The sequence below is a fragment of the Zonotrichia leucophrys genome, chromosome 2, assembly GCF_028769735.1.
Source record: "Zonotrichia leucophrys gambelii isolate GWCS_2022_RI chromosome 2, RI_Zleu_2.0, whole genome shotgun sequence".
Classification (NCBI taxonomy): domain Eukaryota; kingdom Metazoa; phylum Chordata; class Aves; order Passeriformes; family Passerellidae; genus Zonotrichia; species Zonotrichia leucophrys.
Window position 1 is genome coordinate 66110705 of NC_088171.1, and position 27819 is coordinate 66138523.

At 44.5% G+C, this 27819-nt stretch overlaps 1 protein-coding gene across 1 annotated transcript; it reads right to left on the reverse strand.

The window, feature by feature from the left end:
• Positions 1-263: 263 nt before the first annotated feature.
• Positions 264-27502, reverse strand: GCNT2 (glucosaminyl (N-acetyl) transferase 2 (I blood group)). The gene is given in 11 exon segments (XM_064703193.1): positions 264-327; positions 2914-3007; positions 12822-12893; positions 13938-14092; positions 14094-14237; positions 14239-14294; positions 14296-14394; positions 14397-14545; positions 14548-14667; positions 27001-27339; positions 27424-27502. Coding segments are annotated over 9 exon segments (1167 nt in total). The 3' UTR covers positions 264-327; positions 2914-3007; positions 12822-12867.
• Positions 27503-27819: the final 317 nt, after the last annotated feature.

Consider the following 27819-nt stretch of genomic DNA (forward strand, 5'->3'; position numbering starts at 1 on the left):
TTTGTTGGTTTTTTTTTTTTTTTGCTCTGCCATATTTATAGAAGACAAAGGAGGTACAGATACAGGAGCCCAACTTCTCTCTGTGGAGGTGCACCACAGCTGCTGAACTCAATCACTGCTGTCACTGTTGTGCAGGGGAGTCTAACCTTCCTTAACATCCTTCCTACCAGACACTCCCTTCAGTTTTTCATCTTCCCTTGTCTTTTACTGCTATTGCAAATTAACACCAGTATGGTAAGCTCTCACTGGTTTCAATGCACTTCTTCAGTTTGGCAGCCAGAAATCATTGTTTTGTCTCTTCTACAGTGAATAACTGTATTGTTCTTTCTACAAAAAAAAAAAAAGAGACTGATGAGGCAGGTGTGGCACTCAAAAATCAGTCACACAGTGAAACCAGATTGATTTACTTATAGAAAAGCATAATCTGGAGTAGCATTCATGAAAACAAAAGAAAACAATTTTAAAAAAAAACAACAAAACTTACATAATCTTAAATAACCTATGGGCAGAAATCTGTTATGTTTTCCTGGATTCTTACTGTAATAGGTAATTTAACCCAGAATCTATCTGTATACCCATAAAATATCTGTATTTCTTCAGGTTCAGAGTGCTACATGCCATTATATCCATCAAATTCAAACTGCCAAGCTCATTGCTTCTGCTGTTGACATTTTGCTATTCACCTCTGGAGTCCTAACAATGAAATGTGATGTTGTTTGTACTCTGGGCTACTTTAAGTATTCACACAAAATGGTGAGCACAGCTTTATTTTATTTGGGATTTTTTCAGTTTGGCAGATATTCAGCTTGTTAGATCAAGGAGGGGATGGGCTGGTCCCAGACCTCTCTTAAGTTCTTAAGTCTCTAGACCTTCCTAAAACTCTCTATTTGAAATAATTACTCATTCTGCAATATTTCTCTCTTTAGCTTCCTCCATGACAGCGGGATAACAAAGCCCTCTTCTCCCCTCTTCCAAATACTAAGCAGAATTTCTTCTCTGGAGGTAAACTTTTGGTGCCTCTCTGCCGGAATCTGTATCATTAAGTGTTGACTGCTCTAAAAGCAGAACAAGCTGACTGAGGCAGATCCTGTCTGTTCAGAACCTTCCCTGCAGGTTACCAGCCACCCTCCAGGACATCTAAATGTCTTGTGTTCCTGTTACAGAACTGCTGCAGTTTGCAATCCAGTTTGTTAAAAGACCCTGAAATTAGCAATGTTTTCATAAAGCTGGTGGTAAACTGCTGTTATTCAAGAGTTATTCTTTGGGCTTGCTCAGAAGAAAGGCAGGAGAGCAGCATACAGTCTATCTAAATTCAGGCACCTCAATTTTTACTGCTTTTGTGCAGCTGCCTGGGTCACTCAACAGTGCTGCTAACATGCCATGTGAATACAACCACAATAGCTAGAGGAATAAGCATCCATAGGTTTGCTTCCTTGCTTTGTTTTTAGGACATGATGACTGATAGCCATGACTTTTGTCTTCTGTTTGCCACACTAAAATATTCTCAAGCCCCCGTTTTTTTCTTTCTTTATTTTTTTTTCACTCTGCAGCATACTAGGTCGGTTGAGATTTTGTGCACTTTTACCAAGAGTTTGAAGGGAAAATCTGCTCAGACGTTGGATGGCCTCCCTCTAGTGGCTGTTACTGTGGAATTCAAATGGGGCTGCGATCTACCAAACCCAAGGCTGTGTTTGCATCAACCACTGTATGCCAAGAAAGTGAATGCACTTGGGGAATAGTCTTAAGAAATCTTATGCCCCATCAAGATACAAACTAGAAACACTACGTTATTGCCAAAGCTTGGTTACTGCTTTTTCAGTCCTGAAAATACTTACCTTCCACATTCCATCTCTCCCTCTGTGTCCTTACACAGGACAGTCTAAGGACGCTGATGAACCAAAATCTGCATGTAAATAATTCTTTAATTTTTTTTTTTTCCAGTTCAGTTAGTCACCCAAGTAAGACAAATATGCAAGCCCCTCTTTTTCAGACATGGAAACCTGTGCCTGAAACCCTATCTGATTTTTCTAACCAGGCACATTGATCTAGTAAATGATCCTGCTTGTTCTTACAAATCTTGTCCCAACAGATATTTAACAAACAGGTGTGATCTGGGAAATGCAGCATCTTTATTCCATTTCCAGTAGTTTTCTGTTATTCTCTGCAGTAAATATCAGTATGTTTGACAGAACCATATCTATATGTATAGCCAGAAGTTGTATTCCTGTGTTTAAGATCTTGCTGATTGTGATTCATTACACTTGTCTTTTAGACACAAAAAGCTCCAGGAATACATGGTTATGTTTGTATTTTTTGTGGGAAAATACAGCAATGACAGGGTAGCAAGACAAAAGTTGGAGCTAGAAAATATCCCATTTAAAATGACAAGAATGGAAAGATCCTGCAGCTGCAAGAGGAGCTTTGCCCTGGTGTCTCCTTTTGGATCTCTCAGACTTTGGTCTCCAAGTGTTAAGTGATTTGCAGGCAGTGTGAAACAACCCAACCCAAGCTGCATTTACAGAATATCTCTAAAAATGCTGTCTCATGAGTTTATGCTCTGACATCTCAGAAATTAAGATTGCTATTGCTATTCTCTTGACTGCTTTTAGTGACATTGTAGGCTGGGGTGTTGTCACCTGAAAATACCAGTTGAATTTCTTCTGTTAGTGAAGAGAAACCAATACTTTTACCCACACTAGATTTTCCACAAACTAATTCTGAGTGCTATTTGTGCATTTTCACTGGTTTCAATATAGTTGTATTGATGTGAAATTGCTGTCATTGAAGCTGACTGAAGTTCTCAATTTATTTTTCTCATCAATACACATAACTATGTCATGGATTAAGGATTTTTGAAATTAAATATTTGTTGCTAGCACAGGAAGAAAAAATGGAGAAAAACATAGATATTACCATGACAATTTCCATGGCTCTCTTCCATATCAATCTGCTTCACCACTTCCACCTCCCCATCATGTGCTGGCCATGGATCCTGGAACTTCCTTAACTAGGTAACAGAAAATCAAATAGTTAGTCCTTTTAAGAGCTTTGTGTTCAGGTTTATGTGCCCTCTCTGAGATTTTTCTCCACAGAACTGGGGTAAAATGTTTTGGAATACACATCAACAGATGCCTGGCTGCTAACATGGCTGTCCTTCACTGAGAACAGCTTTCATTACAAAGACAAGATGTCAACACAAAAGACCTAAAGACTTCATTTGAAAAATAAAATCCCTCTTCTGCAGCAGCCTCAGTATGATACTGCACATGATCATTCATGTAACCTTCCCACCCAGCACTGCCCTCCAAGTGCTATTTGAACACTGGGTCACTAACACGTAGTACCTTCACATGAATTTAGTGGTAAGTACTGGATTTTTGCTTTGGTTTTTGTCGTTGGTTGGTTGGTTGGTTTGTTTAAGGAAAGAGACTAACAGAACAAATTCAAGCATGATATAATTGGAAGGAATTATTGAAACTCAGTTATAACCTATAATGATATATAATAATAGATACAGATTTAGGCAGACAACAGGACCTATCCAGGGGATAAACAAGTTTAGAGTTTATCCTCTGCTTGTCACTAATTATCACCTTCTACTTGTCTCTAAAAACGCCTTCTACTAGCTCAGCTTTCTCAAAGTCCCATCCAACCTGGTCTTGAACACTCCCAGGGATAGGGCATCCACAACTCCTCTGGACCACCTGTCCAGTGCCTCACTACCCTCACAGTAAAGAATTTCTGTCATATATCCAATCTAAAACCATCCTCTTATAGTATAAATCCATTTCCCCATGTGTTTTCCATACATGACCCTGTAAAATGTCCCTCTCCAGCCCTCTTACAGGCTCTCTTTGGGTACTGAAAGGCTGCTCTAAGGTCAGCTGAGAGCCTCCTTTCCTCCAGGCTGAACAAAAAACTGACTCATGACTTTTAAAACAAGCGCAAAAAGGGCTGTATGGTCCAACTGCAGAACTACCATAGCACTTTGCCATAAACATCAGCATGTGTCAGTTATAACCAGAACTTAATTACTTTTTTTCTCCCCTTTTGTATATTGCATTTACCAAATAAAGCAACATTTGTCCCAGGGAAAATTCAGAAAAATATTACTTTTTCACAGAAAGCATTAAGGAAAAGATAACATTTTATGAAAGAGAAGAAGGGACAGTGATGGCAGGGAATAAATGCTTTGAATAGCCTGAGATGTGCATTACCATCCCAATTAAAAATCTCTTCATAACAGATGGCAATAAATGTAGTGTGGGGGAAATTTTGGAAAATGCTGATACAATGGCAAAGCAGAAAGATATCTGACAAAGCAGGAATTACTCCAGGACATCCACAAATATACTGGAAGGCACTGCCTTCTAGGAATACAAACCTACTGACTTCACATTTTCACCACCTCCCAAATTGAGGAAATCAGGCATCTTTTTAAGTTAATTAAAAAGTAGGGTAAAGTGTAGCTCAGTATGGGGGAAAAAATTAATTTATACATATTTTTTCTTTAAATAGTTGCTTGAGTGACTGATTTCAGATTCAGAATTTTCCTGGGGTGCTGTTCATAAAAAAACAATTTGTCTGAGAAGTGGTGCTGCTTATGAAAGTTAAAATAAATTTTGTCATGAGCTGCTCACTCTACTTTTGTTCACCTCTTTTCTCTCATTCCATCAAGGTTAGCAGAGTTTTGTCCTTGAAAACCAGGAACAGGAAAGAGCCACCTCGTGAGCAGCAATACTGAGCACTGCTCTGGACACAGGTTTGCTGCCACCAGGGCTTAAGAGCAGCCACCAGCAGCACTGCACTGCCCAGGTGTGGAGAGAACCACAAGAGAGACTTGACAGCCCCTCTGTTGCCTTTCATTTCATGCCTTTTCTTAGTGGTGGAGGTTGGGAGGAAGGAAAAGCGCTGCTTCAGAGCCTGGACCTCTCTCACAGGACCAAGACAACACAACCCCAAAGGCAGCATCCCCTCTAAGCCCTTCCCTTTACTTTTTTGCCATTACAATTTCAGTGTGAGCTGTTCTGCATGTGTTGACTCCAAGAGGCAACCTTGCATCTTCCCTTCCCTTTCCTCCTTGCATCACCACCACAGATTATGAAGACAAACACAGGCAGCTTACACATGAGCCACTGTGCCCCCATTTCTGTAACATGCACACCTAAACCAACATGAGGCTGGAAATCTTGCAGCATAAAAGGCTGCCTGATTGGCCTTGACCTTCCAAATGCCATGCTTGTGATTCCAGGGTCAAACCTATCTACCACAGGCTAATCTCCACCAGCACCCTGAAACAGCTTGTGCTTCCCCTTCAGCATTTCTCTCTAGGCAAAGGGACAATTTCTTTACACTCCTATGCCACCAACTGATCCGAGTTTTCCTCCTGCACTTCACAAGCTGATGCACAGGAGTTTGCTCTTTAGAAATCTGCCTGAACTGTTGCCATCCTTGGGAATATTATTCTGCAAGACATGAATGAAATCAACAGTAACTTTTGCTGGGCACTGGAGCCATATATTTATGTCTGGAAAACATGCAGGGCTTGAGGCGGATCACATATAAGTGGGCTGCAGTCTTGGATTTGTTTGGAATGGCTCCTGAGGTATTAAAAGGTCTTTTTTCCCAGCTCCATGCTCAAAGAAGTGAGGATTCCTCAGCTCTGGTCCTCAAGGTTGTTTATTTTCTCTTATTTAATACATTATTTTTCGGACCCACTGAGATCTGTCCAGCAGGTCAGTCTGTGGTACACTGGCCACCCTCAGGGCAGTGTTATCTTTTTATAATAGAAACTATGTGTACTTTATTTACAATAATTTTCCAATACCTATTACCTATGTTAGACAGTCTGTCTCTACCCTAAACCAATTCAGAAATGTCACCATCCCAGCAGAAGATGGAGGAGAAGAAGAGGAAGAAGAAGGACAGGACATGTCCAGATTCCCCCATCGTGCCTCTTAAACCCCCATTCTAAATGCCCATTCTAAATCCCCAAAATTCTACTTTTTCACCCTGTGACAAATTAACTACCATTCTATTCAAACCCTTGTGGCTTGTAAATCTTCACACAAAGTTGGTAACTTTTTCCATGGGCTAAGATCAAAGGCATAGGTGTTTTGGACTCCGTGCCAAGGTCTCTGAGCCCCCTGCCAGGGTCTCGAATCCTCCAGGGCAGCCAGAGGAATGTCCTGGGTCCTGACACTGCAGGACACTTAGGCAGGCCCGTGCCCAGTGCTGCCTGGCCCTCAGGCAGGGTGCCTGCCTTGCCAGCAGCGTGCCCCATCCCCACTCCAGCCCTGTGGCCTTCCGAGAGCCCCCAGTGCCACCGCTGGCCCCAGTGTGCCTCGGCAGCACGGCAGTGACCAGCAGCCCCTTCACCCACCTGCATCACAGTGCCCACGCTGCCAGCCTTGGCACACCCCTGCAGCTCCTGCAGGATCCCATTCCTGGAACCAATGCCACGAGCCACCTCCCACTACAGGGAGGGGCAGACCCCCCACCATCCACAACCCAGCCTCAATCCAGTGTTTAGGAAGATGGAGAGAAGCTGATGAGCAGCTGTGGGTAGGATGGAAAGGGTCACCTCTTAACCCTGTGCAGCAACAGGAATTTGTCTGACCAGGTGTGTGAGATGGCATGCAAGAATGATTTGCTCTGGAATTCTGGTTTGTGTGTTTTCTCGTTTGCCCAGCAAGACAAGTTATCTCACCTGACCAGGGAGATAGATGTGGGGGCATTCCTCAGAAGAAAAGATTTTCTTTCAAGATGAGTTTGCAACAATGTAGGAAAAAGAAAACCAACACCCCTCCTTAAATATGTACAAAGGCTCAATTTCATATTTTGCCACCAGAAATTTTCATTTCAGTGGGGTATGCAAAAGCAAAAGTGTGTGTGTGGCGGGGTGAATGTTTAACTAAAATAAACTCACGATTGTTGAGCTTCAAAGCAGACCTCAGAAGCTGGAAAGAAAGAATTGAAACTCAGAAACAAGCAAGAAGCTTATTTAAAACAAAGTGTTCTGATTTAAGGAAATGCATGTCATCTTCTTGAGCTGTTAGGTTGCTGACAGTCATAAGAGTGCTAAGCTGCACCTCCTGTGTTTAAGCATCTGATGGATAATAAGGAAAAGTCTCACTTCTGGTAGCTTCCTCTGATATGTTTCGGAGGAAGCTTTTCTGTGCTGTTTTTGACCCTTAAACTAATTCTAGTGTATATGGGAGTGCTGCAGTCCTGGTTTTGAGGAGCTGAATTCTAGAGGGTGGTTCAGGAAACACTTGCCTCTCCCAGTGGGAGTGAGCTGGACTTGTGGGGACATGCTGGGTGCCAAGGACAGGCAAGGGGAGAGCTGCTCTGCAGGAGCTGCCAGTGCCCACCCCAGCTCCCATTTAGACATGGTTCTGCCAATTTCCACCCTGGCTGTGTGCTGGCATCAGGGCTTGTATTTCAATGTGTGCAACACAGCTTTAGGTGTGGTCAGATGAATTTGCTCATAGGTGAAAGGAGGGCATAGGCTTAGGTGGTCTGGTTGAATCTTCCTCCTAAAAAACCCAGGGCTGTTGGCAACTCAGCATTTGGGAATGAGAAGAAAAGTCTCTGTTACTGCTGGACTGAAGTTTCATTAGTTATATGCATGAGTTATCACAGACATTACCTGATGCTGTTGTTTAGAGAGAAAAACGAATCTTCATTAAATTACTCTCATCTAATTCTGCTATTCAAGGAGCTGTTTTCTTTGAAGCCTCTTACACCAATGTCTGATAGTTGAAAAGGTAAAGGAGAACCAAGTGAGGGAGCACAAGCCCATTTAGTAGCTGTGCTTTTCCAACAAGTCTTACTGAAGTCTTACCTGTCCTTATCCCATCATCACTAAGTGCTGTTTCAGTGAGAGGCAAACAATTGGTTGTGAAAAAAAGGGACTATTCCTTTGCAGTAGTTAAATTCCAATGACTGTGAATTGCACACAGACCAAAGCCTGCTGTAAGTTTTATCTTCTCAGGTGAACTATAATATCTGCATGGGGGCTAGAGGACAGGAGAATTTTTTCAGAATTTCTGCAATTAGGTGTTTTTGTGATTGCTGCAATGGTGTTGCAACACTTTCCCTCGAGCAGGTTTTTCAAAAGAGGAAGGTTTTGATGGTGAGATTACAACAACTTCGTGGGCATGAGACTCAAAAACAGTCACAGGAAAATCCCTATTTTTTTAATACTTTATTAAAATTGCTATGAGAAGTTCTTGCTCAATCAGGAAGTCTCATTAAAATAATGGAGAACAGGAACAAAAGAACAAGGATTAGTTATATGAGTAATGATGAAGACATAGGTACAAAATACCTTTTTTCTAGAGCATGGCTTATTCAACCAGCATCCTGTCTGCAATCATATTTAAAAAACCTGTGTGTCTCTGTCTGTCTGACTTTTGAAGGGTGGGGACTAAGCTAAGGAAAATGAACAATTATCCCAGGCAGAACAGAGCCACATTAGTGTATATTAGAATGACGTGTGCATTGCAGGGAAGGTTGTTTTCCAAGAGCCCATCTACAAATGACAGTGGGATGGAGAGGCACCAAAATTATTTTGAATTATTAAGTTGCTGTGCTGAAAAGTTCAGTGCAAGCTAAAGCATCTGAAAACAACCACAGGTCTCTCTGTTCAAGCAACTGGCCAGGTAAAAGCTTAAAAATAAGGAAATGTCTAACGTGATAGATTAATACACTAGCATTGCTACTCAGAAACTTCTGGTATTTCTCTTTCATCTCACACTCACATCCAAGGGGTGTGAATGAGGTGTTCTTTCTAACAGCTCTATTTGGGAGGTAAGACTGCTGCATCAGAAAAACTGCAGTGAAGGACAGCTCCCATTTCCCTGTGATCCTACTGCCACCACTGGAGACATACCTGTAGCCACTTTTCTTATTTTCCTGTATACCATTCAGCTCCCAACTGAGGAATTCACATCAGGATGATGCAGATATACTTTCAAAGTCTAGGAGTGGTTTAGCTCTCCATCCACAAACAGAACTATCCACCATTTTCATTCCTTTGCAACAACAGACAAAATTTATGGCTATATTTGCAACCTTCTTCCTGCCTGAAGCTGACTTGAGTATGATTCTTCGAGTTTAGACAGATACAATAAGCAACTGTGTCAAAGCCACTTGGAATTGTGGCTAGCACACAGCTGTGTGGATCCTTGGAAAAGTAAGTATAAGCCAGAAGGCAACATCTTCTTCCATTGATTCCAAATTTTGGTGTCAGATTAGCAGCAACAAAAAATACACTGAAAGATTGCAGGTTTAGGCTGCTCATGTTCTCAGATGTCTCTATCTGGTGAAAACCAGCCCTGTGTTAGTGTGACCTACCCCTTCAGGTCATGAGTGATCTGGGCTTGTGGGCTTGCACAGGACACTGTGGGCTCCCTGCTCCAGTAATCAACTACCTCATGCTCACACTGGTGCAAAAGTTTGTCACATTTGCAGCAGGCAGCGACACCATGCTGTGAGAAACAACTACTCACTTTGAAATTTTAAAAAAGGTTTATTAAACCTTAACAAAAATACAAGAAAAGGACTATATAAGGAAAAATTCACAGCGCTGGCAACTGCCCCTTGTGCATACTACGTGGCCAGTTCATATTCAAGATGAATGCTCAGTCTTTTATACCCCTGGGGGGTTGCATCAAGCAGCCTTGGCCCCTCCCAAAGTCTGCCAGTCAGCTCTTCTTTGCCATTTATCAGTGGTTACTGCTTTCTTGCAATTTAATTGGAGATCAGGTGTTGCCATGCCACACCCCCTAAGCACCAAGCTTTTCCATTCCCAACTGCCCCAGGTAAGGGACACGTGCACACCTTCTGTCTACCTGTCCTAGACAACCCAGGCTGTCTGATGGTCACAGTACAGGGGGAGAAAGGGAACTATGGGGTGAGCAGAGGCCATCTAAACTACAATAACATAACTCTACATCAATAAAGCTTTCCTTAATATTCACACAATAGTTATCCCTTAATTGCAAGAGCCAATCACCTCATTATCCATCTATAACACTGCTGTGCACCCATGTCCATTTTGAGCTGGTACAAGAGCAGCCATGACATGGTGCTCCTTTCCCACCCCCTTTCCCTGGGACAGATGCCCCACATTTCGGGGAAGAGAGAAGAAGCACACTTTAGTATCTTTTTTTGCCTGGAAGCTGGGAAGGGCTGCTCCAGCACATCGGATGGGCTGGCAGCCCTGTTCAGTGGCAGGACAGAGCTGGGCACTGGCACAGGGAAGGGAGTGAATGGTGATTGCTGTGCCAGCCAGTAGCTACAGGCAAACTTTCTCTTGCAGCTCTCAGCCTGAGGGGATTGCTTAGCATTTAGCAGCTCTTATATTTCCATTGGCAATACTCCCTGAACCGCTGCCTCGGCCTAGTGATGCTGCAGTAGCTTAGTGTGCTCCCACAACTCCTGCAGTAAGTGCATCCGAGGAGATGTGAGTAGTGGGATAGGCTATTGATGCTGGGCTTAGGGTGAGATGGGAAAATCAAGGCCAGGGTGTGAATATTCTCATCCAAGGTTTTTTGGGGTTTTTTGTGGTAATCAGGAACAAAGATCATGGATGACTTCCAGACCCTGCTGTCTCTTACACTTGTCATCAGGGAAGGAAAGCAACAGGAAAGGAGTACATTGGAAAACTGATCCCTACAGCAGGAGCAGCTGTTGAAGACATCCTATTAAAGCAAGTAGGAGGCAGCTCCTCCAATGTGTTTCCCAGGCTGCAGTAACAGTTCTGCAGTAACAGTTCTGGTGACTTTCTAACAGTGCAGAGAGGACAGAGGCCAACTTGCCAAGGAGCTGTCAAGAGGGAGTCCAGAAAGGGTAAAAAAGAGCTTCTGGTGCTCAGGCATCTTGTGCACACTCACTCTTAGCAAAGAGAGCAGAGGTGACAGTGGAACCACATGCTGTCGTTCCAGAGGTGAGCCAGTTCTGGAAAGCCGTTCAGTCCAGTGCATCAGTAGCGGTGCTGGCTTTGCCCGTGGGCTGCTTTAATACACTGGGAATATCATTTTACCCTTTTTGGCCGGTTCTGTGAATGGAAAATAAAAGCACTGATCTCCCTGGTAAAAACATGCTGGTGTCTCTGAATGAGAAGTGCTGATATTACTTCTCGTGACCTTTATTTTCCCACTTGAGCAAGGCATAAACTGCTGGTGACCAGCAGAGATGGATGTCAATGGGCACACCCCTGCATACCCTGAGGGATTGTCTGCACGGAGACTGCTTGTGTCCCAAATTATCCATATGATGTGACTATATTGCATGAAAGTGAGGGCAGGAATTTGGCCTGGAAGAAGTAAGGGGGCTCAATAGCACAGCCTGGGGATGCACACCTCTCTCATGGCCATCAGAACCCACTTTCTGCTTTTTTTTCTTTTTTCTTTTCTTTTTTTAGAGGGGGGAAAGGTGTTCCAGTGGTCACACTGCTGGCCTGGACGTGGCCACTGACCTGCACTGTGGTGCTTCTCCAGAGTCCTGGGGAAGGTCATGAAGGGCCATTTCAGACCTACATACCTTGGAAATACTTTCTCTTAATTCCCCCTTGCTTCTCTTTCTAATCTGAAAGGTGACTTTCAAGAATTTTCTGTCATGCAGGAGTCATGTGCAAGATAAGCAGCCTGAGATAAATGCCAAAGATAAGTTAAGGCTGTTATTTGAAAACCAGCTGAATAGGATTGAAAGTCTTTAGCCTCTAAGGGGGTAAGAAAAAGTCTTGGTCTTCATTACATGACTCTAGGCAACAAGCATGCTATTTTAAGATTTGTGGGCAAGTCTTGTTTTATCTTTTATCTGAACTGAGATTATCACGGCTGATACTGATCCTGCAAATAACTGTTTGGTTTAGCTCCTTCATGGTATGTTATCCATCCAAACTGGTCCTTAAATGACTCCTCTGCTTGCCTGGAGGCCTGCAACTTTTTGTTCGAACAGCTGGACCACGTCCTGAAATCACTATCTCCCTGTGATGCACCTGGAAACTTAAAGGAAGTGCCTTGGTCAAACTTGGACAGGAGTTTTTTGTTAGAGCCTGGAACTGAGTCCCAGGCTAACATCCCACACACTGAGAGGGATGACTTGTCACCCCAGAATTGCCCAGCACTCTTAGATCTGACTTGGATACATTCAGGTGAGTGTCTGACTGAGTGTTGTCCTTGTAAGATTGGGTTTAAAATCCTGTGCAACCACAGCTTCTGAGCACATCTGTCAGAGCCACATGGCCACTTTTGGACAGGCAACCTAAAGTGATGGCAAGGAAAAAAAAGGAAGAAGAAAATAAATATATGTGCTGTGGAAATGTTTCATCTTTCTGACACAAAAAGAACAATCACAAAAAAATGTTATGCCCATACTGGAAAACATACAGGGATTAACATGGAAATAACAATGAAATATGTAGGTAATGTGAGCTACACAGTGCAGTACAACAAATGTCAACCACCTAAAGCTTTCTGACTGTGGAGAATATATCTGGTTCCAGGTTTATGGCTTCTGAGGCAATGGACTGCAATAAGATCACAGCAATCTGCTTCCTGAAAAAGTGATCTAGCTACAAATAATACATGCTCATTATTATTCTATATATATCTCAATCAGTAGTCACTTGTGCTTCTTGTGCAGGCCAGTCGTAAAATACAGTTAACAGAAGAGCATGCACTATGCTCATAAAGTTATGTGATAATTTGAAAGTTAACGTGCTCGTTGTTACTGCCCCCTATGTTTATTTCTCACAAGTTACAGTAGGGAAGAGATGGAAAGAAAGAAAAAGACAGGAGAAAAAAATTTACCTGTGCTTCCATTCCTCATATCCCTGCTTTGGGCTGCTGGGAAGCTCTAGGCAGGAGTCCTACCAGGTGCTTCTAAAAGCAGCATGCACGAGGGTGAAATCCTGTTAATCTTCCAACTCTTTCCCAGACACGTAAACAAAGCAATAGTAAATACACACAGTATATACGAAAATACTGGTTCTTATTCTGCTTCTCTGCATAAATTCTTGACCTTGTACAGTAGAGTTTAGGCAGTGGTTATGAGTTTTAAGAAACATGGGTTTTTTAATAACTGCTATGGGAGAGCTGCTGTGTGCCAGCCCATAGGAAAGCATGTGAAGATTAGAAGTCAACTCCAGCCTGAATTCAGATTTTCTGGGGGAATTGACTTCAATTTGTTGAAAAATAGAATTTCCCAAACCAAAATGAACAACATCTTGCATAAATTTTCTTCACTACAATGCTTGCATAGATTGCATATTTTAATCTTTATCACTTCTCTTTTCATCATCTCAGATTTTACAGGTGAATCAGCTGAAATGTCCAAGGATTTCTGTTTGGATATAGATTCCCAGGCATCTTTCTACTCAGACGTAGAACAGTAGTGCACATTCTGGATAACACAGTCACCTTTCCCTCAATGATCAAAAAGGGCCAGTAAGATTATTTGATAGATCAACCTTATATAACAATTCAATTTTTCATCTAGATTTTACCAAAATCAGCTTCAGATAATGCTTCTGCATGTGCATGTGTACCTATGAAATAGAATCATAAAATGGTTTGAGTTGGAAAGAGATCTTGAAGATTTTGTAGTTCCAAACCCCTTTCCATGGGCAGGGACACTTTCCACTAGACCAGGTTCCTCAAAGCCCCATCCAGCCTGGCCTTGAACACTGCCAGGGATGAATCATTCACCACTTCTCTGGCAGCCTGTTCCTTTGCCACATCATCACCACAGCAAAGAATTTCTTCCTTGCCTGTAATCCAAACCCACCCTTTTTAAATTTAAGGTCATTCCCTGCATCCTATCACGGCATACTCTTGTAAGAAGTCCCTCTCCGGCTTTGTCCATGTGTGAAACAAGCACAAATGTGTGTATCTACAGAAAAAACAAGTGGAAGAAATCATGCTCACCCGGGATCCTGCAGGGCATCACCCAGAAGTGCCCCTCAGGGCTGTTGGTGTCCTTGGGCCATGCCAGCAGATGGAGAACACACTGGTCCTGCAGCAGGAACTCCACAAAGAGCCAGGTGATGGCCACAGACACAGAGCCAAAACAGGTGGTCAGATGGACATCTGCACACAAATGTCCACAGCATGAAAGAAAAGGCAGAGTAGAACTGCTCCCTGCGCACATATTTGGTGCAGGTGGTGATGTGGGGAGGTGGCAGCACCCTGGGTGTGATGTCCTTGCCCCCAGGGCTCTTCAGCAGCTGGATGGTCCTGACCACAGGAGCTGAGTAGGTGGCACCAGGGCATGGTGAAGGCCAAGCAGGTCTCTCGTGCAGTGGAGGTCAGCCCTTGGGTGGGAGGTGCTGCCCTAGACCGCCCTCTTTGCCCAGAAAATGAGGGAGGCACCAAGAAATCAGCACTGCCTGCTGGAAGGGAAATGGCTTCTTGAATGACATCCACATGAACACAGTAGACATTCTGGAGCATGAACAGCTCCCTGAAGAAAAGCCCAAAGGTCTCAAACCCTTTGTGCAAAGTCATGACATAGGTAAGGGTGCAGGCGGCCTCTCAGCTGCCAGGGCACAGGTGATGCGGTGGCTCTGTGTGACATTCTCTGTGCAGCTGGGTTCTCTGAATGGCATTTTCCTTCAGAAGGACACTTTGTCCTCAAAAAGTGCTTTACAGGCTTCTGCTAAAAATCAAGCTTGCTGGGATGTTCAGCCTCCAAAGAGGTTTTTGTGCTTGCAAATTAACAGTGTAGAAAACAAATGGAAATGAAGCACTGCGACTCAGAACACCAAAAGGGCAATATCTGTGTGTTGCACAGAGGAGCAACTCATTGCTCTTCAGAAAAAGTCTCTCTTGAAACACAACATCAGACACCACCAACAGTGTGTTTTGATGGCTGTGCTTGCTTCTTGCTGGAAGAGTCATGGATCCATCTGATGTAGAGTGTGCAGCTGCTGCCCTTACTTTCAGTATTAATAGTTGCACAGTCATCACTGATGTAGAAACAGTATAAGTGAAGAACAGTTTGCAGATAGAAGCTGCTCCACAGCACCCTGAAGATTAAACAGACATATTGCATAATTATTATCTTGCCAATGAGCAAGCTGGCACATATTTCAGAGTGTCCCCAAATTCAATGTATGGGTATGTTCTTAACTGCTTCCTCCTCACTCTCCCTGCATGTATCATATAGCTGTTAAAATTTCTGTGCATGTACCCTATGACAGAAAAACCTCATATTTATCTCATGCCATTATTTTTTTTTACTTGCAGGATTTTTTTTTTTAACCACCCCAATGTGTCAGCCATCACTGCTTCTGAATTGTGAAAGACTTGTAATATGAAATAAATACTACTTCAATATGTCTCAGTGACAATTACACCTGCAGATCAAGTATATATGTAAGGTATTGTGGCCTTTCTGCTCTTTGATATTCTGGATAAATGCAATTTCTAGAAGGCAATAATCAGAAACCCAGTTCAATACATACCATTTTCCAGCCAAAGAACACAGGATGAAGAAAAACCACTCATCCATCCTCTACGTCTATATTTCTGTCTTCACTATTCTTCATTTCTCATGCAAGGCCACCAACACTCACCAATAAGAAGCAAGAGATTTTTTTTGCCCTGGTGTAGAGTTATGTCACAGCCATCAGCTTATTTCAGCAATATTTTCATTTGCAAATTTGAAATCTGACAAACAGTTTCTACTAAGAGTCATGGATGACTTGTGATGAGCTCCAGGTTTACATCAGTGGGGGTGCTTGAGGATCCCCAGGATGAGGGAAGAGATGAGAATCTTGACTCCATGTTTCAGAAGGCTGACTTATTATTTTATTACATATATTATATTAAAAGAAAATGGTATACTAAAACTATACTAAAGAAAGAGAAAGGACACATCAGAAGGCTAGAAAGGAATGAATAATAAAATCTTGTGACAGATGCCGAGAGTCCGACACAACTGGCTGTTGTTGGCCATTAATTAAAAACAATTCACATGCAACCAATCAAAGATGCACCTGTTGGTAAATCATCTCCAGACCACATTCCACAGCCATCAGATAGTTATTGTTTATATTTCATTTCTGAGGCCTCTCAGCATCTCAGGAGAAAAATCCTAGTGAAAGGATTTTCATAAAATATGTCAGTGACATACATCCATCACAAGGAAATGGGTTAGGAAAGCCTGCTATTTAAACTATTTAAATTAACCCTAGGCTTACTGATGAAAAATTTGTATTTCTAAGAACTCTGAATGCATCTGGTATAACATGTAAAGGCAATGAGAGCTTAACACAACTCTGACTAAAGTGAAATCATTGGTGTCTTTGTTCCAGCTGAGAGTCTGTTCATGTGCATCTCCTGCCATGACACAGCATGTTTGGGGCATGCAAACTTTTCTCTTGTGGTGGTTTGACCAGGAAGAAGTGGGAATTCTGGGAAGCTGTGGTCAAACCAATGAAGGTTTTGAGTTTGAGACTGGCAGCTGGTGTAGCCAGTGGGGTTTGGACACACCTCCGAGAATACACAGGGGTTAAAAGCAGGGCTTTGGCCTTGGGAGGCTCTCTTGGGACGTCGCTGCGAAGAGGTCAGATCACCCTCCCCTGTCCACCCTTTGGGCTGCTGCCATGCGGTAGGCCCGGGGCCTGGACAGAGATGGGGGTGAGAAGGCCCTCAAGGATGGAAGGGTGGAGGAGCCCCAAGAGACATCGGGCAGCCATTCCCCCCCCAGGAGGGAGGAGAGGGAGAGTCGGCGAGACGGAATGTGATAGCAGCCAGCCCAGGAGGAGAAAGGGGGAGAAGGGTGCAGCCCGGCCGGCTGCAGCAGCAGCAGGTGTGGGAGTATCATCGTTCCAGGACAGACAGAGACTGAAAGTTTTAACCCCTTTCTTTCATGATTGGGGCCTTGCAAAAAATGCTAATCCTCCTCGAAGCTGAATAAGAAGGGAGATAAGAGATGAGATGAGACAAGGACCTGGCCCGAAGAACGTGGAGATGATTGAATGGGGAGAGATGATTTGGAGTGGCCTTTTGGCTGGACTTTTCTTGTGGCCATGGACTCAGTTGTTCCTGTGACACAGACTGCACTTAGGGGGAAGCAGTGGCTCAGAACCAGGAGGGTTCGTCGTGAGGACCCCCCGGCCCCAGGGGGTTGGAAAAATATGGGGGGGACAGATGTCCCAAAGCAGAGACTGTGCCTTTTTGGAGTGAGACAAGGCATCCTTGAAAGACAACCCTAAAAGCAGCTCTGGTCCATGCGTCAGTGGTGAGAGCACTGGGCATGGAAGGAAGATGTCACAAGCGGCAAAAGGACTTTTTCCGGGCGGTGCCGAAGTGACAGGGAAGCACACGAGGTTTCAGTGTGTTTCCAGGGGAAGCCTATGGAACAAGAAGGACTCCTTTCCTCTTCATGAACTGCAGTTTGAGTATACTAAAGTGTGGGGCCAAGGCTGGGCAGTTGGTGATTTGGGAGAATGTATCGGATTGGGAAAGTCAGGTAGTGGGGAGGGGGAAAGTGGTTTTTGTAAGGTTTTCAATTTTTTTTTTTCCTTTTCCTTATGGTCTTTCCCTATTTTCCTGTAGTTTAGGTAATAAAGTGTTCTTTATGTTCAAGCTAAAGCCTGTTTTGCTTATTCCTGGTCACATCTCACAGCAGACACCAGGGTGAGGGCATTTTCATGGGGGGCACTGGCTCTGTGCCAGGCTCAAACCATGACACTCTACATCCCATTATTTTGCTCCAATGTGAAGCAATGCTGAGGCAAAACCAGTTGATCTGAGATTTTGCCAGTGAATGTTCTGAGTGGGCAGTGCATTGTGCTACAGAGGGAGAGATGCTGCTGCAGGCCAAGAGTGCCGCTTGATAAAGGTGCACAGATCCTGAGCTGAGACCACTACACAAGTCTAGCAAAGAAAAGCACAGCATTCCTGCAGGAGTCAGGGTTTCATTGAGAGGGGTCTCAGCTGGGGGCAGAGAGCACAGGTAGCTTTCCTGGAATACAAAGGCTGAGGTCTTCCAAGGCATTTGGATGTCTTGGAAACTGTCTGATCTTTTAAAACTGCAGTAATCTTTTAAAACAGTGTAATCTGCTACACGGGTAGGAAAGCTTCTAGGATCTCAAAATATATACATGACATATATATATATATGAAAGGAAATTCTTAGTTGTTGAAGCCTGCTTTACTAGCATGGCCCATATGAAACAAGTAAAGCTACATGCAGAAAATGAGATGAGTCTGCTCTTTGCAGGAGTGCAATGCAAGATTTAATTTTTCCTTGGTGTCTTTTGCTGTTGGTTTGGAGTTTTTTTCCTTGCACAGACATTGCTGCAACACCTTTGCAGAAATCCAGAGTCACTGTGATCCTTTGGTATCAATAGCCTTGGGGGAAAGAAGGCTGCATACTTGGTGCTACTTCTTAATCCCAATGCCTTGATTCTCTGGCACTGTTAATATTTAGATACCTGAAAGCATACATGTAAATGATAACTGTGGGAAATCAAACTGTCAAATCCTTTGGGGTTTTGAGGGATTTTTTGGGTTTCTTTTTTAGTTCTGCCTTGTGCTGCTCTGTGTGAAATAGGCCCATGCTTGAATCCACACCAGAAAAAAAAAAAAAAAGCTAACACACAAACCAAAAAACCAAACTAAAGCCAGTCAAACATTAAAAAAGAAATGCATAAGTCACATGAGCCAGCTCAATGGAAAAAGTATTTTTCAGGTATTGTTGTTGTTGATTTACAGACTCATCCAAAGTTCAGATGCAAGGAGCAGCCAAATCTAGATGTACATCTGAACCATATTATGGCACCTATCATCAGCTAGGTGTGAGGAAACATCATGAGGGTCCTGGCTTTATCTGTTGTATACTGCATCAGACCTCTGCATATTCTGGGTACAAGAACAGAGTTATGGAACAAAAAAATAACAAATGATTGAATTTACCATGCAATTTAACAAAAAGGCTGTGTAAAAGGGTTCTGTGCTGGAAGAACTAAAACTGCTGAGATTTGCAGTGCCACTCCTTTCTATTGTTCCCTGGACCTGCACTGAAGTAATTTTCTTTTAGCCTGAGAGGAATTTTTGGTGTGGCTCCTGTAGTGGAAACATACTCCCCAATAGGATTGAGGATTGAAATGTCTTCCATGGGGATGAATGAGAATAGACCTTTCCAGACAATGAGGATATTATCTTAGGAATAGGGTTAGTACTCAGTAAACTGCTCCTGGCCTTAGCAGATATAGGTAATTGGTTTCAGCTAATTTGTTAGCTAATTAAAAAGCAAGATGCACAGGTTTTGCACATTGGTTTTGGGTTCCTGTTTGGCCTCAGTCAGTAGCAACAAATGTGATGCATTTCATGTTTATTTGGAGTCACTTGGCATTTTTTATTCTGTTGTGAGGACAAAACCATCTGTAGGATGATGTTCCTTTTCCTGGCCCTCTCATGCAAAGCTGTCAGTTTGAGCTGGCACCACTGTTAAATTCACAGTGAGCCTGTAGGGAGCAAACAATTTTTCCTCAGTGTGTTTTTTCTGGGAAGTGCATGCAGCCACAGATTGATGTTCTGTGGCCAAGTAAAGGATCTCTTCATCCCTCACACCTTCTGAACTGAGATCAAGCTGCTTTGGTCTTGTGTTGGCTTCGGATGTCCTACAGTGTGCATGGTCTCTCTAAAACTCTCCCCCTGGAGCAGCCCTGCCTGGCAGGGTTCTCCTCTAACACTAGCTTTACTCACATGCCCTGTCTGAGCTGGAAGGCTGGAAGCTGTCAGCACAGGGGAAGTGAAAGCAGCACAAAAGCAGACAAAATTTATTCCTATCGCTCCTCTGCCTCCCTTTTATCCTTGCTATAGCAGTCCCTGCCCTTCCTGCACTTCCCAGGCAGCCATACCCTGACTGCTGAAAGAGAAGAAAACTCAAACCTACCTGAAGCAGGAGTTCCCAGGTGGGCACACTGACACCGGACAGTCACAGCACAGCAGCACAGGCAGCAGACGGGAGGAGAGATGGAATGACACATTGAGGCAAGTGCTAGCTCAGCTCACATGGTCCAGCAAAGCCATGGAATAATCTAATTGCACACAGCCAGTGAGCACATCTGTCTGCACAAACAGCAGGGGCCAGACAATGCATCCATCCCACCCACCTTTGTCTTGCTGCCGTCTCCAGCTCCAGACACGGAGCAAGACACCTTTGTCTTGCTGCCGTCTCCAGCTCCAGACACGGAGCCTCCCACCCTGCAGGAGCTTCCCTGCTGGTCTGTGTTTGCAGCAGACTTTCAGTGCAAAGGTTTTGGGAATAGGCGAGCTGACTAGGCTCTTAGCAGAGCACATTTTGCAAATCAGAATTGCTAGTGCTCCTAAGCAGAGCACTCACAGCTCCCTCCTCCAATTAATTTTCAACAGGGACACTTACCTCTGTGCAAGCTACTCCTCATCACCTGCTCAGGAGCAACGGCATCCTCTTCCCTGCTCATTTATCCTCCTGCACAGGGAAAGCAAGACATAATTAAACACGTCCTAATAGAGGACAGGCAGGCTGTGGTGGTGAAGCTGGTTTTAGCTAGCTTTCTTCTGTAAATATGACTAGATTTTATAGCTGACACTGGTGTAGCCAAGGCAGGATAGGGATCTGTTTTCTCCCTGCAGATTAAAATCTGCATTAATGTACAATAAAGTACAATTGTATATGTGCAGCCACCATTTGCCCTGGAGGAGTGTCCAAAAGCAGCTTACAATGGGTTTTGCAAACGTTTGGGCACTTGCTAGCTTTATGAGCATGAACCCAAGGTGTTCCCCTCGATGGTGTCAGACCCTCAGAGAGGCGTCAGGGCAGGGCAGTGTCCCTGCAGCCTGGGGTCTGCATGGCCAGGGGTCTGCTCCCAGCTGCAGGTGTGTTAGCAGCCGGAGGAGCAAAGCAACCCCATTTGCAGGTTGGGAGTCACCTGCTCTGCCAAGCAGGCCTGACAGCCCTGTTCCACAGCCCTGGGTGCTGGTACAGGTGACTGGCTGTACCAGAGAGAACAGATACATGGATCAGATCAGTGCTAGTATTTTTTGTGCCTTCGCTAAACATGTAGCAGTATCACGCTCTTTACTCTGACAATATAATTTGTTGCCAGGTACAACATGAGCAGAGAACTCGTAGGGATCCAGAAAACACCTACTGTCAGGAATGACTGAAAATATATATGTTTATTATGGTATTAGGAAAAAAAAGGGGGGGGGGCAGGAAGTTTTCAAATATGTAAAAAAGGTAAACCAGAAGCAAATTCTGGTTCAAGCAGGAAGGGAGTAGCTGATTCTCTCTGTTCTCTGTGCAAGGGACAAGAACTCATCATCTTAGATAGCATCAGAAGAGGTGAAGATCAGACATAATGGAAGCTTTGTAGTGATAAACAGTTAAATGTGGATTAGATTGTCTGGAAAGGCTGGAATTTTCCTGATGATGGTTTTCATTGGCAGGTTAGGCGTAGCTTTTTCAGCAGTTTTACGGGTCATACTGGTTCAGACCTGGTAATTTTCTAGGTCTTTTCCAGCTTTCTTACCTCTGATGGTCTATATTACAGTACTGTAACTTAGGTGTAGCTGGGCTGAGGATCCTGCAAAAAAAAACTCGGCAAAGGTAACAAGAGGAGTTTGTCATCATTTAGAAATACGCTCATGATCTCTGCTAATTGCTTTTAACATTGCAGTTTGGTTAAAATCGGGATACTCCTGGACCATTCATGGAGAAAAAAACATTTGTGATATTTGTGATTCATCCTAAGGAAAAAGAAAAATCATTTAATAAATGCTAAGTCTAACAGTTTACCTATTGACAGGTATTTCACATCTCTTATCTTTTCTCATCTTAACACAAATTAGCTTGATCACTGTTCCATTTTTTTATCCCTCACTGAATTATCAGGACTCTTTTTCAGTAGATGTCTGCTGTCCTTAATGTCTTCCTACCTAAGAAGAGTTTTCAGCAGGTTTAGGTAGAACCAAGCCAGGACTTGCCTTGGAAAAGCATTTTTCTCCTCACCATCATCATCTGTGGGGTGCCACCTGGCTTTTGGGGCTCTGGAACCTCCCAAAGGGCTTTAGGACTGAAAGCAACCCCATCACATGGCACTGCAAGTCTGCTGGGGAGAAGATGTTAGACATCCTTGACTGCTGGAGCCTGCCAGGCTCTTTGTGGGTAATGAGAGCCCACTGGCAGAAGTACAAACCCTGGCTGTTGGGGAAGGAATCTGACCAGTGTTGCACAGCTGCAGCTTTTTTCCCACCAGTGGAAAAGTCACCATTTGTAGCCCAAAGTCTTTTCTTAAGATTTAGCCTAAAATTTGCAACTTCTGTTGCCTAGTTTTCGCTTTGTAGGCTTTGCTTTGTGCCAGGGCCTCCTCACTGCATGACCAGGAGTCTGGGCAAAGCAGCCTGTGCTGCTGAGCCCTCCACCTCACCCCAAATTTGCACTAAAGTTACCACAGCTCTAATGTGAACACAGGGGACTTTTTTTTCCCCCTGTCTTTGCTATCCACACACACATGGAAGCCTGTATCATCCTCTTTAGAGGGAGCCCTGCTTTAGGCTCTATCAAGTTTTCACATCATCTCCACATCTTTTTCCTTGTTATCTTCTGGAGCTGTTGATAAGCGCACACCCAAAACTGCTCAGCAAAAGCCTCGAACTTCACCCCTGAGTGTTTCAAATTGCCAAACACCTTCCTGTTTGCTTTTGCTTAGGGTGGAGGCTCTGTTTATGTGTTGGTCCCTAGTTCTACTGCTTACACAAAAACCTTTTACGGCTGTTTTACGGGAAGGGGAGTGGCTTCTATCACCATTCCCCATGGGGCTGAAGACAGACCCTGATAGCATTAGTGAGGCTGGGACAACCTTGTCTTCCCATACTGGGTCACTGGAAAGTCGCCAAGACAGTTATAAAGGGGCAAAGAGGCAGGAAAACTGCTGGAAATCTCCTGCCTTGCAAAACATTGCATTCCTCAGCTCCTGCAGCAGCCTTTTCTTGTCTGGTCCTTTCCTGCTAAACAGCTTCTCCCAGGCCACAGTTTTCTTACTGGATTGCCCAGCTGCTATACTCACCTGGCAGCTGGTCTCCTAACATCTGTTTTCAGTCCTGACACAGGTTATTTCACTGTGCTTTCTGGAACCTTTCTTTTGCAGCTTGTCTGGATCCTGCTTTGAATTACAATTGTACTCTGCAGTCAAAATTCTGGAAGTGTTTGTTTCTTTTCTTCCAGTTCAGCTCAATTTCTGTTTGGGAACTATTTACAGCCTCTTGGCTGTCACTCATACTGAGAATGCTCCTTGGCCTGAACCCCAAGCCTTTATTTAGGTTTAGGTTTTGCTATACCACTTTTTATTTGCAAAGAGTGTACACTCTTCCCTGTACCTACAGCAATCAGAAGAAAACAGGCAGCTTTATCCCTAAGCCCCTGCTTATTCCATCTCTGAGGGCTCTGTTACACATCTGGGCAAGTTCATGGCAGAGAATTATTTTTGGATACATGGCAGTTACGTCCTTCTCGGAAGATCCTGGTCTACAAATGGTTGTAGGCTGGGTAGGGTATCAGGAAAAGTGCCACATTTGCTTGCACATCTCCTTTGCTCTTCCAAAGCACCTGCTGGGGGACACAATACTGGTCTGGCATGTTATGACTCTCCTGAATTCTTGCTCGATCTCAGGGATGCACAAATGATTGCTTTTCTCACTCTCAGACCCTTTTCAGGCACACACACACAGCTCAGCTGCAAACACTGCCCTGCTCTAGGCCATTGGTTGTCAGTAGTTTCTGAGATTTCTCCAGGTCAGGTCTTGCTCAGGACATTACATGAGCTCAGTGTCTTGGATGGTGGCTTCTGTTGTGACTAAACAGTGTGGGAGTCTGAGTTGCTCCTGGTGGTCAGCCAGAACAGACCTCAGAGAGACATTGCACCTCTCAGCAGTCTCTGAGGTTTCTTTCACACCCACATTGCTGTGTCCAGCATGGGCCATCGTGTCCTCTAATCAGTACAGCAGTTCTGGAGTAACTTGGCATCTCTGACAGAAAACAGTGGTGGATTTATGTGCCTGTATTCATACAGTACCATATTCATACAGTGCCATATTAAAAATTTCAGCTGGGCCATCTCATAGTGGAAGTAAGACTTTTTCCAGGGGCATTAGCTATGGGATCTCCAGAGTTATAGCCACATTAATCATGAATTCCCCAAGAAACTGCCCTACCCCATTAAATACACTGGCATATTTTTTAATAAGGTCACCTGCCTTGTGTCAGCTGAGATGGAACAATTCCCACTTTCATTACCAGTTTGATCAATCTAATATCCAACCTGCTCAGGGACTAAGCTCTGGTGATGCTGCTGTGTGTACAGAATGAAATTTGTGGTGTTTTACATCCTATTTGATTGAGTCTTAAAGCACATCATGTCTGTTGATGCCCCCCTGCCTTACCTTTCTCTTGCAAAGGTGAGTTCTTACTCTCTTTTCCTCCAGCCAGTCCTACTGCTGCCACACCAGCATGGATAACCACATAGCCTTCTGGGGAGCAGGCTGAAGCTTCTATTTGCTCTCAATTTCTTCTGGGACCTGACTGCTTTCATGGGAACACCAGGAGTGTGGTCCTCTTCCTGCTGGCTGCCTGGTCTGGAGTATCACATAGTCCACCCTGACTTCAATTGCACAGACACCTGGGGGTTTTATCAGCTCTCTGTGACAAATCTGTTGCAGGCCACCACAGCGTCCCAGGCAGTCTGCCCCTGGTGTTCACCAGCCAGCACCTTCTGATCTGTGGTAAGCTCTGCTGTGGCAGCAGGACCTGCCTCATGATGCAGGGCCAGCAGTTGCATTGGGACAGCACTGTGCTGTCCCTTTTACCCACATTTTGCAAAAGATACAGTCCTTTAGACTCCTCTTTTGCAGGTACTCACCATAGAATTATATATTCAAAGAACAGGTTGGAAAAGACCTCCAAGATCATTGAGTCCAATCTTTGACCAAACACCACCACGCCAACTAAACCATAGCCCTAAGTGCTGCATCCAGTCAGTTCTTGAACACTTTAGAGATGATGACTCCACCACTTCCCTGGGCAGCCTATTCCAATGCTTTGCCACCTCTTCAGGGGAAAAATTAATTCTTCCTGATCTTCAACCTGAACCTACCCTATCTAAGTTAAGATAATTTCCTCTAGAGCTGTCACTTGTTAACTGGGAGAAGAGGTCAACCTCCACCTGACTGCAGCTTCCTTTCAGGTAGTTGTAAAGAGTGATAGACTCACCCCAGGTGCTCCTTTTCCCCAGGCTAAGCATCCCCAGATCCCTCAGCTGCTCCTCATGTGACTCTCTAATCTCCACTGCCCTTGTCTGGAACAAGCTCCAGCCCCTCAATGTCTTCCTTGTGGTGAAGGGCCCACAGCTGAACGCAGGATTCCAGGTGTGGCCTCACCAGTGCTAAGTCCTGCAGGACAATCACTGCCCTGCTCCTGCTGGCCACACTGTCCCTGATACAGGCCAGGATGTCACTTGCCTTCCTGCCCACCTGGGCACATGCTGGCTCATGCTCAGTCACTATTGTTCTGCATCCCCAGGTCCTTTTCCAGGGGGCAGCTTTCCAGCCTCTTCTGTTCCCCACCCTGTAGAGCTGCATGGGGCCATTGCCAAAGTGCGAGACCTGGCACCTGATTATGATGAACTTCATTTCTTTGGCCTTGACCCTTCAGTCCAGCCTGTCCAGATCTTCTGCAAAGCCTTCCTGCCTTTCAGCAGATCAACACTGCTGCTGCACTAAGTGTCATCCATGAATTTGCTGAGGGTACACTCAATCCCCTCATCCAGGTCATGGATAAAGCTATTAAACAGAACTGTCCCCAGTACTGAGCTGGGGGAGACCCTGCCAGTGACAGGCCATCAAGGGGACATGGCACCATCCACCACCACAGTGTGTGACCATCCTGATAGATTTTAACCCAGCACAGAGTGCTCCTAAGCAAGCTGTGGGCTGCCGGCTTGTCCAGAATTGTGCCAGAGAAGTCCAGGTAGATAACATCCACATCCTTTCCCTCATCCACCAGGCAGATCACCTGGTCATAAAAGGAGATCAGGCTGGTCCAGCTGGACCTGACTTTCATAAACCCAGGCTAGCTAGGCCTGATTCCCTCCCTGATTGTCCTGTGTGTGCCATGTGATTGCACCCAAGATGTTCTGTTCCATAACCTTTTCCAGCACCAAGGACAGGCTGACAGGCCTGTATTTCCTCCAACCCTTCTTGGGGATGGGCTTTTCATTGACTAACATCCAGTCATCTTGTACCTCCCCAGTTTTCCTGGGGAGGAAAGACTGATGATAAATGCTATGATTTAAACACAAGCAGCTGGTTTTCAGTTTTCTGCCATTCAAATAGTAGTGAAAAATGGCTGTCAATGTCTCCTTTGGGTTGGGCTTTGGTGCTTTGCCAGCCTTCTGATTCAGAGAATTTCTCTCTGGGCAGCAAGAAATGGCACCTGGCTGTGCCCTGAACAGTGGGTGGGTGATAGCTGTGTTCCAAAGACTAGGTCAATATAAATACTGGAAGTCTTCTTGGGAAAAGAATGATCCCGTATTTTCACAGATAATTTTTACCAGTAGTCTTCTGTGCCCGTTATGTATCGCTTGAGGTTTTGGGGAGAAACCTGGCTAGCAACATCTCAGAGAAAAGAAAAAGAAATATGGCTGGATGAGTGCATTAGAGCGACCATTTATAATCTACTCGGTTTTGCAGTCCATAGGGGAGTCCTAAAGCAGACTTCTGACTGTTAAACCACTGTGAATATACACGGGGGGGGGGGGGGGGGGGGACGGAGAACCAAACCAAGCCAAACCAACCAACCAACAACAACAACAAAAACCCAAAAACAAAACAAACAAACAAAAACAGAAAACACAAAGAAAAAAACCAGAAAACTTCAAATAAAAGCAGGATCCACTGGCAGGCTTTCTCTGAAACTGGCCAGGTACCTTTCAGTCAGTACCTACGTTAAATGCTCGCCGCCTTTTCCGCGACATCCGGGTTACGGCCGGCTGGCAATAAATGACTGACCCGTTCCATCCATCCATCAGGGCCGGGTGCGGGCCAGCCTGCCAAGCCCCATCCCCGCCGGATAGAACGCTTAAAGCACAGAAGGTCCCCGCTCCCATCCGCAAGCTGCGCTGTCGTTTGTCGCCGGTGCCGCTGGATGGCAATGCTGGATAAAGGATCTCAGCCCGCAGCCGGGAGAGGAGGAGGAGGAGGAGGGCGGCTCTCAGCGCCGGCAGACGGACGGGGTATGGACAAGGCACCGCCGTGGAAAGTCCCTGGGAAGAGTGTCCCGCTTGGACGTCAGATCTTTGGCTGTAATTTCAACCTGAAAGAAGATGCTCGAACCACGGGGTGTGATTTCTGAGGCGCCCCGCACTTGGAGGGCTCGAATCACGGAAAACTAATATTTGGTGACGAGTTTTTAAGCTTCGGAAGGAGTGACTGGAGTCATGCATTGGCGCGGCTTGCTAGAAATTGCCCAAGGTTTATATTTAAAAACTCTACTTACACTTTGTAAAAAAAAAAAAAAAAAAAAAAAAGACTTTGCAAGCGCGGCATGGCTGGGCTCAATGACTATTCAGTGAACTCATTTGAATGTGCATAGACAGGGCTTGCTTGAACTGCTGCATCAAAGAGAAATGCTGAAATGAGTCATTTGTGAATCATGGCTTATTTTCTGTTGTTAGCTCATCTGGAATCCCATGGTGATCAAACAGCCTTTTACAATGTGTTAATACATCGCTACTCCATGTGTTTAGCAACAGCTCTTTTC